This window comes from Scomber scombrus, chromosome 5 (genome assembly GCF_963691925.1).
Source record: "Scomber scombrus chromosome 5, fScoSco1.1, whole genome shotgun sequence".
In the NCBI taxonomy this organism is placed as follows: domain Eukaryota; kingdom Metazoa; phylum Chordata; class Actinopteri; order Scombriformes; family Scombridae; genus Scomber; species Scomber scombrus.
In genome coordinates this window covers 21,796,215-21,812,441 of record NC_084974.1, presented here as the reverse complement: position 1 = coordinate 21,812,441, position 16,227 = coordinate 21,796,215, and the positions used below count along the sequence as shown (strand labels likewise).

Below are 16,227 nucleotides of genomic sequence, written 5' to 3'. Positions count from 1 at the left end.
TTTGTCCTGCTGGTTGCACAAAACAAGCATTCTGAAGTCATGTTGGGATTTGGGAAATTTTGATGGTCATTTTTCACTATTTATATTTAATATTCATCATAAAATAGACAATTATTAAGATGCATCTTTTTTTATCTCAGTAAGGCACTTTGCTTAAAAACAATCAACAGATTAACCAACATTAATAACTGTTGGTTGTGGTCTTCACAATAAGTCATCACAAGGTTTAATTTAAATGAACATATCTAACAATAATAAACTAATCTGACTTTGACACTGCAGTCACATAAAGCCACCCCAGTTTGTCGCTTCTGGGGAATGGCCCATATGAGAGCCCACAGATAAAGTGGAACAAGGAAAATGTCTGTGTGAGCGCTGGGTGTCTGTCAAAGCAGGAACTGGGAGGCGTTCTCAGTTGACCTCCGAGGGCAAGGACTTCCCAAAGCCCCTCTGCAAAACAACAGCAGACCCGGCAGCTGACAGTGGGACACAGGCTGCCGCTGCTGCTCTGCTGTGCCTGCCTTGAAAACGCACCGACTGCCCCCACCTCTGTACCTCTTCCTTCTCTTCTACCAGTCGCAAGGGCAAGAGGGTAAAACCCTTTGAAACTGGCAGCGGGAGAAAGCAGAAGTAGCAGCTATCACCTTGCCGATATGATCTGTCTGGAATGTGGCAATGCTTTACTGTATGTGAACAGACATGTTTGTGATTTCAGATATAACAACGGACAGATGGGAGGGTTTTGCCAACAGCAGCTTGATCCCAACCTTAGAACAGGAATTACATTGTTTACAGTGTCAAATATCACATGTATGATTCATATATATTGTGCATGCAAAAAACGACTCATACATGCATGATTCATTCTGATGACTTAATCAGATGCATAACAACGTAATTGTTATGCATATGTCAACACTGGAAGTCATAACTGTCTACAAAAAAAAGAAGTTAGGGAACAAAGATTAAGGAAGGAAAAACTACTGCCGACAAGTATATTTTGTACAGTCCATTGATTTGATAAGTGATTTGTTGTCAGCCAAGCAGCAGCTACAAAATACAAGATTTATGGAGATTAATGTATCAGACATGATGGCAGGCGTAATATATGACCACTGACTGATGAGCAGAATAACCTCAACAGAACTATGCAAGAGGCCCAGGGTAAGTGCTGGTTTAGTCAGTTGTTTTCATGGTCCTTTTGCTTATTTTGGACAATGTTCAACAAAAGCAACCAGGCCACTCCCACCTACCCTTAAAACACTGGCCACCTCTGCAGCCTTGATCAGGCCCCCGTGAAGAGAAAATCAAACTCCAATCAAGTGATTCATTTAGCAGCTCCCTGACATAAGAGTGCAACTGTTTTTCCATGTTGAGATGCAGCACGTGTGTGTAAAGCGTCTCTCTGTCAGTGTCGCCGTCACGTTTGATGAGGGACAGAAGGGGGGGCAAAGACGAAACAAGAAAGTTTGTGCTCGTCATGTGTTTGTGCAGCAAGTGAGCTGTTGTAGAATGAGGGCATCACCGCTGAGAATTAATCATATTTTGTAAACAATCAAAAAACATTTAACCATATCTTATTTGTTTCTGAGCATCAACATGTTGTCTCCTGTCTTTACCACCAGTCACATCCAGGCTTCAACTGCCATGACTGTTTTGCTGCCTGAATTTTCATTCAATTTGCATGTCAGACCTGCCAGTGGTAGTACCAGTTTTTACTCCCTCCTAACCCTGCCCTGGATTCTACACTGCATTAAACATGCATAACTGTGTACCACATTTTCAGAAGTCTTTTCACACAAAGGAGGCTTTTTGAATACAATGACCAATAATGTCAACAAGTAGCTACTGATTAACAAACACAGATCTCATTTGGCTTAGGGAGGACTTCACAACAGAAAAGGGGTGGAATATTGACAGTGAAGGTGTTGCTAAGGATTAAAACGCTGTTTCATTGTTGTAAATAATACCCTAAAAGAGACAACAGTAGGAACTGCTGGAGCATTTAATATGTCAGTCACAGTTCAAGAGACAATACATTCCTTACACCTCCTCAACTCATTCCGATATAATGACCTATCAAACTTGCCAACATGCTCCTTGAGAAATGCAACACACCTTCAGGCTGGAATGACTAAGAGTATGTGAAAGTAGTATCTGAAAATATCCCTCTACATCAAACTATGTCAGCTATGTCAGATGACAGCAATACTGGTGAGTAAATGGTCCCGATTGTCCATAGCCTGACTTTAAGTGGAAGGAATTTCAGATAGACAGATTATTGCATTCACAAGTCTGCTTGTTCTGGACACTCCATCTCATGACACTGTTTTCTGGCTGAATTGGTGTATGTGTGTGTGTGTGTGTGTGTGTGTGTGTGTGTGTGTGTGTGTGTGTGTGTGTGTGTGTGTGTGTGTGTGTGTGTGTGTGTGTGTGTGTAGTTGTTTATAGGTTATTGCTCAGGGTGAGAAGCAGGGTGAGCGAGGCTGAGAGGTTGTTCCCTGCTCTTTTTGCCTAAGGATGACCATTATGTTAGCTCCATTATGCCTTGTGAGGGGTTTTTCTCTTGTTGTTTATACAGTATTGCTATGAACCAAGCACGTTTTTTCCTCTGTACCGTTGCAGCTGCTGTTCCATACTGACCATGGTGGTCTCTGTGTAAACATTAGCCAGCTTTAAGTGGAAGACAATGAGGAAATGACAGGACGGGTGGGGGTGTGTGTGTGTGTGTGTGTGTGTGTGTGTGTGTGTGGGGGGGGGGGGGGGGGGGGGGGTACATTTGAAGACATTCAAGGATGGATTTCCAGATGAAACACAGAGATGACATCATGGCAAAGTCAGCTAGTAGGAACATGAAGAGGCCTAGTAATGCAACACCATACATAAACAGTGGACAGCTGTATTTATAGGAGATTGTCTCATGGTTCTATCTGCCTCCATAAATCCTATTATCTGAGTTGCAGCCATTCTCCTGCCCAGCACCCGGCAAGAGATTAGCAGCTCTGGCTAATAAAGCCTTATCAATGCACTCTAGTGCTGTGTAGTTATCACTATTGTTGTGACACTAGTCGGCTTGGCCAAGATGAAAACTGTTCACATCAATGCTTGATTAGACATTACCTCATCACGATAGGATAAAGCCAAATGGCAGTTTATGTGCATCTGAGAGCTATCTAGTCAAAATTATAGACAGCTGTCGGGTATTATACAGGCTTACCTCCATGTTGTCATAGGACCCCAGAGTGGGTGGCCTTAAATGCAAAATCTGCCAATTTTCATACAGAACTATATACTAAAGCTTTGAACCTCCATGTCAGTATCAACAATAATAATAATAATAATAATAATATGTGGTTCCTCCTGTTGAACAAGGCATTAAAAGCAGAGGAGAGGTCCAGATGGTAGTGGGATGCACCTGCTCCAACTGGACTTTAAATATCTTGTTTTCCATCACTTATCTGAGATGCTGAGGAACAAAGCACAAACGGCAGCAATTTGGCAAAGACAGGCACTACAGAGATTCGTTCCTCCTCCACCAGTCAAAGTCACAAACAGAGATGAGCCAAACAAGAGTGTAATTCACTTACATATCTTCGCAGTTTTTTCTCCGGTGGTGACTTTCTCAGCCAGCCTTGGAAGATGATTTCCCCGCCGCTCATGTTTGTAAGAGTCTGCTGTTTCTTGTTGCTCTACAACTGCGGTCTGTCACTAGTACATGACGGCTCCTGAAGGCTCGCCTGTTCAAAGTGCTGTCGGCGTTTGGCTCCCACTGGTGCAGTCTGCTCCCCCCATTTGATAAAAACAAAAGTAGTGCTGGTCGGAGATGTTGCCAGTCGTTCCTGGTTGTACTGTGCGCAACACCCTGCGCGCAAAATCCCGATAGGACGAAAAAAACGCGCAACTTGACTCTTGAGAAATTACGCACGGCCAGCTGACAAGGAGCCGCGGGGAAACTCAACTGATGCAGGGTGAGGAAGTATCATAGGGTGTCTGCAGTTTGTTTTCCCAACTCATACCACGCCCACCGAGCAAAGAGAGGGATGGGCGGCGTTGGGATACATGGGATGGGATAACAGCTTTCCACAAGTAGTTTAAGATCCAAAAGTATGTTTAAATCATGAAAGAACCGGTCTAATTGTAGCAGTTATTTTGTGTTCATACTAAACGGATGTTATAGTCATTGTGTTCTTCTAAATGTTGAAACGCATCCAATTTTAGTTATTAAATCCAACGTGTGATGTCAAATAGCGACAAAATATCAATCATTGATACAATGAGACTTGTTTTATAGATTTTATGTGTTGTGGTAAAATGATAATATAAACATTGTAAACTGCTGGGACATTAAATGATTCGTGTTTTCTCAAGTTAATGAGATGGGAAAACGCACCATCTTGTGGAAAGTAGAAATAATTGACAGTTATGCTGAAAACGGACTTTTTAAATATGGACGTTTAACAGGTTAAAAGGGCATTTGATGTAACTCAAAGCTTCATTGGGAAGCAATGAAAAATAAATAGTGCAGAATGAAACTCCCTATACAGTATGAGGTCATGTGCTGTGAGTGACAAAGACATTACATCATCTAAAATACCAAGTCATTGTGTCATTTTACAGTTGAAGACACACTTAATACAGGAATAATTGTATTTAAAAACCAATAGACAAAAAAATGAAAAACAGTTTTGAATATCATATTTATTATACATTTGCTGGACAAGAGAAACAGACTTGACTTTCTTTTAAACTTTTAGAGACTTTTTTTTAGACTTTTAAAAAAAGGCTACTAGGCTCCAACTGTGTTTTATAGAAGACAAGAATGTGAGAATCTAGGAAAGGGAATCACATCTTTTATGTTGTCTACACCGAGAATGCACTGCAAATATCGCTCAAATCCCAGTCCAAAGCCACCATGGGGGACGGAACCAAAACTCCTCAAATCCAGATACCTGCAATTTAATAAAAAACATCATTAGACCTTGTCATGATCAGGATGTTTCCTTTTAAAATGTTGTTTTTTTTGTTTTGTGTAAATTAAATATTACCAGCTGTAGGTGTCTTCTAATCCCAGCCTGAAAAATATAATAATTAATGTTAGCGCTGCTGGTCAAGGCATAAGCTCAAGATAATAAAAAAAAGGAGGTGTAAAGAAGTGTCAACCTTCTAATATAAATCTTCTGGTTCTCTCTGCAAATCAATAAACTAACTTAAACTAACTACATAGATGCAAACACAACATAAATACCAAATGTATTGTATAGTTTCTCTGCCATTGAATAGCTGTAGTGTGTCAGGCCTTAAGAAACTGCTTAACCTGTCTGAAGAAGTTTGGGTTTTAAGAGGTGAAAATCCCTTATTTTCTGCACATTGTTGCCCTATGAGATGGTAAGAGTACAGAAAAATGTTCGAGTTGTTGTGGCCAGTTGTGTGGAGATCTGCTTTTCATTTTAAAGACTGCAACACCAGTGTGACACTTCTGGGATTAGGCTTGATTTGACTTGTTCTTACTCTTCCAGCCGAGCCCTCAGCAGATCTAGCCTCTCTTCTCTCAGCGAGCCCCCACAGAGCTCTCCAACTCCTGGCACAAGAAGGTCCACTGCAGCTGCCTGCACACAAACAACAGTCAGAGTCAGCTTGGATATGCAAATCACTGCGATAACCCAACTGACATTACAAGGAAAGGATTGAGTGGTTAAATAATTGATTCACTCTAGATTTTTGTGTAACTATCCCTTACTGTATGGTTAGGACGGTCCTGGTTGTCTCTTGCATAAAAAGGTTTGAGATCATAAGGATAATCAGTGACAAAGACTGGAATGTTGCCGCAATGTTTCACCAGATACTTCTCATGCTCCTTCTGAAGGTCACAACCCCACTGTAAAAAAGAATAGCTAAAGTCAACATAGATTTCTGTGGAAAGATAGAGTTAAAAGTAAACATACAGTAAAGGTAGATATCAAGTCTGCTCATGAAACCACTTACGTCTGTTGGGAAGGCAAATTTCTCTGAGCTGCGGTTTAGGATGTCTATAGCCTCGCTGTAGGTAATCCTAAAAGCAGATTGACAGAGTATCCTTCATTTATGGTTTTATTCTTTATCATTTTGTTTTTTTATATGTCATATGTTTTTATAAAAATAGAGACTTACATAGGGAATTTCCTCTTTAGCGTCGCATCTATAGTGTCCTTGGAATATATAGATGCAATATAAGCAAAATATGTAAATTGAGAGGATTATAAAGTCAGATGCAGTCATGGCTGGTTGGTATAAGAAGCAAGATTATGTAGCCAAGTTAAATAAGTGTCCTTCAGGACTCACCCTGTGTCCGGGAGTCACATGCTTGTGAAATAAATCCACATCCTCCGCACAGTGAGCCAAGACTTGCTCCGTGGCAGATCTGAACATGTCCTCCATGACCTAAGGAGTGGGTCCAGTTTAATAATTAAAGCTTTCTTGGGCAACTGTGCACAAGGGCAACTTTAAAAGTCAAATAAGCTCAGTGTAGAATTTGGACTTCAGTACACAGAAATTATGTGATGTAACGTCAATTCACATCATCCAAGATGTGCATGTTTAAAGAAGTAACACCTCTGCGGCGACTTCTTTCAACATAGGTTAGCAAACAAGTTAGGAGAGAAGAAAGATTTTACTTCCAATGGACAAAGTTATCACCCCCAAAAGCTACATGAAGCAACCTTGACAGAGAAAAAGGTGACAAAATGATAAATATGATGTATGCATTGTGTACATATACTATATACTATAAATATAGTTCAAGTCCTGGAAGTTGATACTATATACTATAAATATAGTTCAAGTCCTGGAAGTTGTTTTTCCTTGTATGGCTTTCATAAATTTAAGATATCACTCTATGCATAGAAAACGGATGACTGAAAAGTAGTTAACAGGCTACAACATATTAACCAGTATGATGCTTTGATTGATATCGTAGAGCAATAATGTAATTTGCAGACAATTACATAATGTACCTTCGTGAGGTCCTCTAAGGACTGTGTGAAGGAGACCTCGGCCTCCACCATATAGAACTCAGCCAGGTGACGCCTGCTTTGGGAGTTCTCTGCACGAAAAGTTGGCCCAAATGTGTAGACTTTAGAAAAAGCCCTGCAAGAGTATGAGTGACAGAGCATAATTAGAAATCAACTGCAGGGTGTGTGTGCGCATGTGCCTGTCTCTTACCTCTTACTCTGTGAGACAGAATATACAAGTCGGAAATATACAGATTAAAAATGTGCAGATAGATGAGAAATTCATATACTTTATCTCACCCTGACATCGCCTCTAAATGGAGCTGACCAGACACAGTCAGGAAGGCTGGAACAGAGAAAAAGTTCTGATCCTCTTTATTCTCTGGGCTAGGTGGCTGTCGTAAAAGCAGAGGTTTTAGATGTAGAGTTTAAAATCAATGGCATTACACCTTCTGTTCACTTTGATGGACTGCCACACACTGGAGGTGACCTCACATGTTAACCACCAACATACTTTGAGTCACAAGAAGGTACAATACTATGGTTTTAACACATCTGTATAACCTCACCTCAACCTGAAAAAGCTCCCCTGCCCCTTCACAGTCATTTGAGGTGATGACCGGAGTGTTAATCTGCACAAAGCCATTTTCCTGGAAAAGACATAAATAAATAAATAAATAAATACAAGTCTTGCTCTGCATTCTGTTAAAAGCTCCTCCACCGATGGCTCTCACCTTGAAATATGAGTGAATTGCTGAAGTGGCCTCACTTCTTATTCTCAACAGGGAACTAAAGACATTTGTCCTGCACCTGAGATGAGGAAACTGACGAATATATTCAAGCCCATGTCTCTCTTTGATCTTAAACGGGAAGTCCTGGAATAAAAACAACAATAATTGATAAGAATGACCTTTCCTATACAACAACAACAACATAAAAGGTTATAACATAGATGTGATATAATTTGAGCACAGTGATTACTGTAAGCAAAATGGGATGTTTAAGGTGACTAGTGTCCTTACCACAGGGTTACATTCTCCAATTACATGGATTTGTTCTGCCTGCAGTTCAACCGTCTGTTTTTGATGTGGACTTTTCTTAAGGGTTCCCGTGACTTCAACAGCACTACCAAATGTGAGTAACCTTCATTTAAGGGGGGAAAAAAGAATAGTAAACAAAGTATTTCAGTGTGTGTCAGTAATACTTTCATACCAAATACAAGTGAAGTCCTTACGGATCATTCAGCTCTGAAGTGGCGACAATTTGTAATGACTGCAAGGAGCTCCCATCATTCACGTTCAGAAATAGATTGGTCTTCTGAGGTCTGACAGAACGAACCCATCCCTATGAGAGAGAGAGAGAAATCAAAGTATACTTAACAGTCACTGGGAAAACAGAAAAAATGTCAGAAGAGATGCACCAGTACCAACACTGATATTGAATATCAGTCCGATACTGACTCAAATAGCTGGATTGGATATCAGTGGCAATGGGCCGATCTGGAATCGGATACCATTATATTATTAAATTGTTCATATCTACACGCCCTTCCACACTCTCAGATCCTCTTCTGCCATCCAGCTCTCTGCTCCATCTGCCAACTTAACTACCATGGGGTCAAGAGCCTTCAGCCGATCTGCCCCCTCCTTGTCGAACTTCCTGCCACAAGACATTTGCACTTCTGACTCTGTCTGCACCTTTAACTCCTGCCTGAGAACATGCCTTTTCCAATTGGCATATTCTGTCTCGCACTGACTCTGTGATCACATTCGTATTTATCTAATGTACTAACTTCTACTTCAGTGTTTGCTGATTTCATGATGTTTGATGCACTGTTTGTTTTATGTGTGTCTTGTAAGGTGTCCTTGAGTTCTTTGAAAGGTGCCTATAAATAAAAAGTATTATTATAATATAATATATAATAACAATTCAGTGAATGTACATCTATGTATTTATTTGTTACATTTTATTTGACAAAGTTAGGAAAGCAATGTTTTAGTCAAGCCTGATTTTGCCTTACACATATAAAAGGATGATCCCAGTGTCCTCCACACAGTGATGCATACAGCTTTTAAATTAATCACTGATATCGGGTTGATTATCAGTATCGGTCGATAATCAAACTCCAGATATCAGTATCAGTATCAGGGCTGAAAAGTCAGATTGGTGCAACCCTATCACAAACCAGGATGTTGCTAATCTAAAATGTAACTTTGCATTCACTCTTAACTAGTATGTCAACTAAATGAATGTATACATGTGTACATTAAAGTGTATCCCTTTGGTAGCAGATAGGAGGAATTCAGGCTTGTTAAGTGATGTGCAGGAACTCAATTATAGTCATGTATCCTAAATGATAGGAAGGTTTAAGGTTTTAATAAAGTATTTAGCTGATTTATGAAGTCATTTCTCAAAAATGAAATAAAGTAGTCTGCATGTTTGATTTGTTGTTACTTGCACAATTCGGCACACATAAGCAGAAAACAGGCGTACACGTTACCTGTACTTTGATATTTGCTCCCAGTTCAGCACCTGAGATTGCTTCGGACACTCTTAGTTTGGTTGGTGTCTTCTTACAATAATGTCGAGTACATAATATTCCCCGAGACACTGATCTGGTTGATGCAACACAAAGCGTTTTAACTACAGCCTGAAACATCGTGACAAATGCTCCACCTTCCTGACACAAAACCGGCTAAAAGCACATGTTGAGACAACTTGATGATACATAAAACAACACATTTAATGCTGTTTTTATGCTCTATCTGGTTTTGCTTTCAGTTGACTTTCACGTTGAGTCAGTTGTCTCAACACTATCACTTCCTGATTGGGTCTTAAGAAATATTTCACAATTGGTCCAATCCAGCCATGTGAATTACGGGCAGCCAATCAGATATCGGTTTATCACAGCGGTCCTTTTCATGCTCAAGGGAAATGTAGTTTCTTTAAAATAGCTCGAAATGCTGCTGAAGTTCAGAGCTGGGCTGTAATATCGTTATCACTCTTGTGTATATTATTAATATATATAATAAAATGTGTCATTAAATTACAGTTACTTATGAAAATCTTGATGATTACAAAGAGGGTTGCATCTGAAGTCAGACCCCTAAGATTTTGTTCCTCATTTTTAAATATTTAAGATGTTACTGAATACTGAATACATATGTTGCTGTTTTGTTTTTTTGTAAATAAATCATGATGTGGGTTTTTTTGGAGCACACATGGGTTTAAATGGTGTCATAGTACCAATTAAGCCCATGCCAGACTTTTTTCATGAACTATTTCAAACGAAAGATAAATCTTGCTTTATAAGAAATGATGTTGCTTATAAATCATGACAGTATCCATGAAAAACAGCTGAACTTGGTTTATTTCAGCTCATTTCAGATTTTGGTTTAATGGATACACTTATCCTAACAGCTGAAAACATTTGTTAGAAAAGTAACAAAAAAGTAATCAAATGTAATAAGTTACAACTTTGATAAAGTAATTGAAATAGCTACATTACAGAACACAGTAACTAGTAATATGTCACCCTTAAACAATTACAAAGTAACCTTATGTTTTATGACATGGATATAGATTTTTTTTTTAAATGCAACATTATTAGAATGAATAAGGAAAGAGAAGTATACAGACAATGTCGTCATTAAAAAAAGAAAAAGACAAAATTATAATCTAATCAACTATAGCCTGCTGTTTTAGAGAAGGATAAAAAATCATACAGTATATGCAGTTTTGAAGTAGATTTCTTAACTCTAATTTTACCTTTTGACTGAATATTCACACTCATAATCATAATCATAACTTTATTTGTATAGCACCTTTCATGTAAGAAGCTAGTTAGGCTAAAGAATACAGCTGTGGGGCTGTTCTCTGCTCTCCAACAAATATTTAGCCTAATATTTTAAGGTCCCCATTATGTTCTATCAATAGTAAGTATGAAGTGATAAATTAGTGTTTCTTCATGTATACTCTTAACCATTCTTCAGGAAGCATGTCTGGTCAAAGTGCAAGTAAATACGTATTCTAAATGTGTTAGTTTGTGTATCAAAATTCATATGAAAATGCCACATTTTCTCAAATTCCTTGGGGCCTCCCTTTGATGTTATAATAAGATATATCAAGCGTCAAATACCCTGAAAGCTCAAACTACCACTGTGGAGAAGTGAGCAAAACAGCGGATATCCAGTGGATAGCAATTATTTCCTAGCTACCAATTGTGCATACTTTATAATGTAAACTTCAAATGCCCTGTTTCATACCTGATAAGCAGTGGCTGGAATTCATATGTCAAGGTGAATGTAAAAGGATAAAATATCAAAAACAGATTTATAAAATGTGGTATGCAGATCAGCAGGCATTGTTCATTTATACATACAGTATGAATTTTAATATATTTTTCAGTAGTAAAGAGCAACACGTGTGGGGTGATTCATAGTGTGATGAAGCAAGCAGCACAGCTATCATAACTACATGTGAATCAATCTTTCCTGATATATATGCTGTCAGTGTGAGGTCCATTTGTGTGTAAACCTCGTTAATTCAATACCCAGAATGACACTGGGTCTATTCCCACCATTTGCTGCTGGAGTAAATCAGACCATGCCACCAATGTAATAAGATGCCATAGACAATTACTCACCTGGTCTCGCCTGTCAGCTCTGGAGCCCCTGGTCTGGGTCTGGCAGCAAACACAGAGCTGGGTGTCTCCACCTCCGGCTGCTTATGACACATCATCATTAAACCCAACATGATGCATTTGAAAAGTCAGCAGGGTCATTGATATTAATTATTTTCAGCATGGATGAAGCAATTATACACATGGTCTCATCTTAATAGGGAGCAGAACAATTCTATTTTCTGATTTGTTGACAGACAGTGCAAAACACAATGGGACCAATGTGAAGGTCATGTAGGTTTGTATTAATATGTTTCTGTATCTTTAGAGCAAAGTTTACATGTGGTGACAATCAGACCTATTTGAGCCAGTTTTCAAGAGAATTTGCCAGGAAACAACCAATAATAATAATAATAATAATGATAATAATGATAATAATAATAATATTAACGATACTACTACTACTACTACTTCTACTAATAATACTACTACTAATAATAATGATGATAATAATAATAATAATAATAGCAACGATGATAATAACAATAATAATAATAATAACAATAATAATAATAATGATACTACTACTACTCCTACTACTACTACTACTAGTACTACTACTACTACTTCTGCTACTATTGCTAATAATAATAATAATGATACTATAACTACTACTCCTACGCCTCCTCCTACTACTACTACTACTACTAGCACTACTACTAATAATAATAATGTCCATTCTTTCCAAGAAATGTATTAAAATGAATCCTATCTAAGAGTAACATAGGCTACTGCTGAGTTCTGCTGTGTGTCATCATCTGCAGTATCTCACTCTAACACAAGGTAGTGCTGTAGCTCTATGAGACTTTAACCTCCATCCAAATCCCCACCTACTGTAGATTTATTCATTTACCCCTGAGTTTCGACCAATATATTATTCATTTGCAGCTCCAAGGTCTACTGAAATGGAAACAAGCTGGCATTGTTATGTTCTCTCTGCAGTTCTATCAAGAATAATGCAAAGGACCCGCTGGCTTTCATTGGCAGCAGATAGTCCGGCACATCAGTGAAATCAGGTTACATCAAGGAACTGTGTTCGACGCATCAGTAGGAACAGCAAGGTTGAGATACCCCTAGTGTTTAGCTATGACTTGATATGTAATTTTCCTTTTTTTGCAGGCTTGACACATTCCGTGACAACTTACACGTGGGAGAGATGCTTGATGGCACGTCACAAGTATTTATATTTCCACAGGCACATATCTTCCCACACAGACCACAAGGCAATATATGCATGAAACCAGGTGAAATCAGTATGCTCTTCTGTCTGTGCATTTTTCAATTTTTTTTGCACAACTAAGAAAAACACCCCAAAGTAGAGTGTTATCCTATTTAAACTTGACACATACTTAATCAAAAAGTGAAGTCAAATGCTTCTTCTACTGGGTTATTCATAGCTGTCTGTTCATGGAGCCTCCACAGGTAGAGGAGTTGTTTGGCAGTGGCCTGACAACCTTATTTGGGCTTAACAACTTGTTAAAATCAATACACGATTAGTCAGCAAAACAAAGGATTGTGCTGTAAAAGCTTGGATCTCAGGAGGATCACTGAACTTAAAGGGCAAGTACATCCTCAGCTCTCAGCAGGCCTGCCTGTCTAGTGACTGCAGCACTGTATCGACAGCATCTCATGCCCCTTCCACAAGCCTTCATCAGCTCCTACACATTTTCTGCATTCTTAAATGGAAGGGGACATTGATTTTATGTAACATGGCTCGTTAAGTGCTGATTAGACCATTATAGTGATGTGATTTCAGGGAATGGGTTATGTGACAGGCGGCCAAACACAAATCAAAAGGAACTAACAACCATTACTGAAAGAGATTTGGGCTGTTGCACTGCTTCACCTATGAGTCTCCAGTTGCTACCAGAACGCTGTGTTTGTGTCATTATATATCTAATGGACCAGCTTCTGAATTCTGCAGTGTTGAGAAGCTCCCCCATTAAGGGTACTCAAGACTTTCAGTGTTTGGAAATGATGATGTTCAGCCATCACAAGGTAATAAGTTTAATATATTTGTGAAATCAAGTCAAATCAGAGTGTATTTGTGCTAAAGTGCTGAAATAAATATTCGGTTAATTAATAGAAAATTAATAGTCAACAATTTTGACAATGTGTTGCAGAATTAATGTCTCAAGCAAAAATGCTAAACAGATGCTGTTTCTCAAATGTGTGAATTTGCTGTTTCATATCATAGCAAACTAACTAAAATACAGCATTTAAGTTTTGGGGTGTCAGTAAACAAAGCAAGACATTTTCACCATGGGTCCTGGAAAAATGTGATTTGCATATATCACAATTTGTATTTATCTTTGTGTGTTTTTCCCTTGTGAGCCACATCAAATTTCCAGTTTTTCCTGATCTTGATTTTGAATACCAATCATTAACTGGCTTAACAACAAAGTTCTATAAAGTGAGCCTGTTATTCTAAAGTGTCCTGTTGGTCTATTAAATCTGTAAAGTTCTCAAAAAGAGCACTTGCACTTCTGAAATCAGCTAATTAGTAGCTAATTCTGAGTCCAACTTGACAGGTTCCTGTGGAACTGAGGAGGATCTTCCCTTTATACTCACTCCTCCATATAATTCACTCTCTGGCTGGAGGTAAGTAAGGTACATTGTGATTTTAACACAACATCAGAGCCAAACATGAAATCCTGACAGATTTGGGATATATTTTTTATAGTTTAATTTTGCAATAAAAGTAAATTCCTCTGACACACTGTTGAGACAGACTCGTGCCATTAGGAACAGTAACAGTATTATAGCTTCAACCTTAAAAGTGTCATCAGTTTAACAATGCAAAGTTGTTGGTTTTTGTTCCTTTTACAAGAGGTAGTCAAAGACAAGAATCTCCTGAGATAGCTAAGAATAGATGATGTTAAATAGAAAAGCAGGGAGATAATATCAAAAATATTGTGCCTCATCACACATAGTTATTGTCATCTGCACAGATATGCCACAGTTAAATGAAACAGTTCATTCTCATCTAAGCTGTTCTCTTCACCACAGTGTCACCTGTCACTGCTTTAGGAGGATGCAGCGTGAGATCGGCTTCATTTCCCCAGGTTCTCTAATTTAACTTCCAATATGGATAGAGCTTCATTATACTCATTTACAGGAAAATGATCGTAAATGTTAACTCTTGATTGTGATGCAAGAATTCTTGTCTTATCTAGGTCACCTCAGATAAAACTGGAATTTATTTTCTTTTGTTGTAAAGGGTTCAGTATGAGAGCACCTACTGTATGTGGGAATACTCACACAGTATGCCCAGCATTTGTTACATATTTGTCTGGTTACATATTGTCATTCTAAATATTACAACCACAGTAAGTGTCTGTATAGAGAAACCCAAGTGTAAGAAATTCCTGTCTCTGGACTACCACTGAGATGACTTTGAAAAAACCGTCTACTGAATAATTTTCTCTGCAAAATTTCCTCATGTCACATATTTTCAGCTCGCTGTGGGATTTTGCTGATCTGTAGCTCCATCTCAAGATTTTACAACTCTTATAGGACAATTTTAGGTGCTCAAACCTGCTGCAAACTGTTGTGAGTACACCATGTTTGCACCGTGTATATAGTCATTACCTCCTCAGGAGAGTTATGCATTTGTATACAGTACTGTATATCCATCCATCTGTTTGTCTGTTTGCTTGTATGTCTCTTAATTTGTGGGAATTAGCTGTGTTTGTACTACCAGCCAAACTGGCAAGATATTCACACATTTGTTCATCTATGATGAAGAAACCTATAATATCAGTAATGCCATGGCCATTTATCTGTCACCTGCAGACATTTATTTCATTTACCTCCCTTGTTGAATCAGGCACAATCTGATGATAAGTGAATGATAACTGGTTTCATCCCTAGTGAAACGTTGTTGCTACAGAACAAAAATAACTTGCTAGCCTTGACACACACTGTAATTCAAATTGAGGAAACAGTTGGACATGGACTCTTCTGTAGGCAAGAATATCCGAGACATGTCCATTTAATCACAAAGGTCAGAGTGCTGAAGTACTGTAACTGGTGTGATACCCCTGGGGCTGTTCAGTGTCTTTGGCAAGGGCAGTTTGAAAAGTTATATGTTCTACTGTGGTTGTAACACTTCTGGTCACTCTGGTACACACCCATCTGTCTGTGTTGTACCCTGCTGTCCTGCTCTGCAGATATCTGAAATTATATGTTTTATTAGATCACATTACAAAGCGATCTCATCTTCTATGGCTTCCTTACAAGAGCAATTCCTTTTAGTAGATGTTAGCAAATGCTCTCTCAGCAGACATCCAACCATAAATCTATGACTAATTACTTTAGTTTATCCAGACACACCAACTACCCTCTAATTAGCCAAACAATGAATGGTAATGTCCTGGGTTTCCATGAGGGCTTTCGAGTTACACTCACTCACTGCATCAAACTGAAGATGTGGGTATCCGACCGAATTATTTTCTATTTTTCAGTTTATTTATGAAAACAAAGGCCTGTGTGCCCATATGCTGTTGTGGTAATTATAGAACAATTAAGAACTGCCTGAACTATCCCTCTAAATTAAGG

The 16,227-nt window shown here is 38.6% G+C and overlaps 1 protein-coding gene across 2 annotated transcripts in view; it reads right to left on the bottom strand.

The window, feature by feature from the left end:
* The window catches only part of LOC133980677 (probable asparagine--tRNA ligase, mitochondrial), a 42,304-nt gene extending 32,533 nt beyond the window's left edge, over positions 1-9,771 (bottom strand). Inside the window, exons 1-14 of one of the 2 annotated variants that reach the window (XM_062419451.1) lie at positions 9,487-9,771; positions 8,221-8,330; positions 8,009-8,129; positions 7,721-7,861; positions 7,556-7,636; positions 7,287-7,381; positions 6,990-7,122; positions 6,319-6,417; positions 6,148-6,185; positions 5,983-6,049; positions 5,738-5,875; positions 5,509-5,606; positions 5,046-5,072; positions 4,727-4,949 (exon numbers count right to left, since the gene is read on the bottom strand). In XM_062419451.1, the coding sequence (XP_062275435.1) occupies positions 4,805-4,949; positions 5,046-5,072; positions 5,509-5,606; positions 5,738-5,875; positions 5,983-6,049; positions 6,148-6,185; positions 6,319-6,417; positions 6,990-7,122; positions 7,287-7,381; positions 7,556-7,636; positions 7,721-7,861; positions 8,009-8,129; positions 8,221-8,330; positions 9,487-9,645 (1,452 nt within the window). In that variant the 5' untranslated portion in view covers positions 9,646-9,771 and the 3' untranslated portion in view covers positions 4,727-4,804. Of the gene's footprint in view, positions 1-3,587; positions 3,655-4,726; positions 4,950-5,045; positions 5,073-5,508; positions 5,607-5,737; positions 5,876-5,982; positions 6,050-6,147; positions 6,186-6,318; positions 6,418-6,989; positions 7,123-7,286; positions 7,382-7,555; positions 7,637-7,720; positions 7,862-8,008; positions 8,130-8,220; positions 8,331-9,486 lie in introns of those variants that run through there. The other variant, XM_062419450.1, reaches the window with a different exon arrangement.
* Between the last annotated feature and the right edge of the window lie 6,456 nt (positions 9,772-16,227).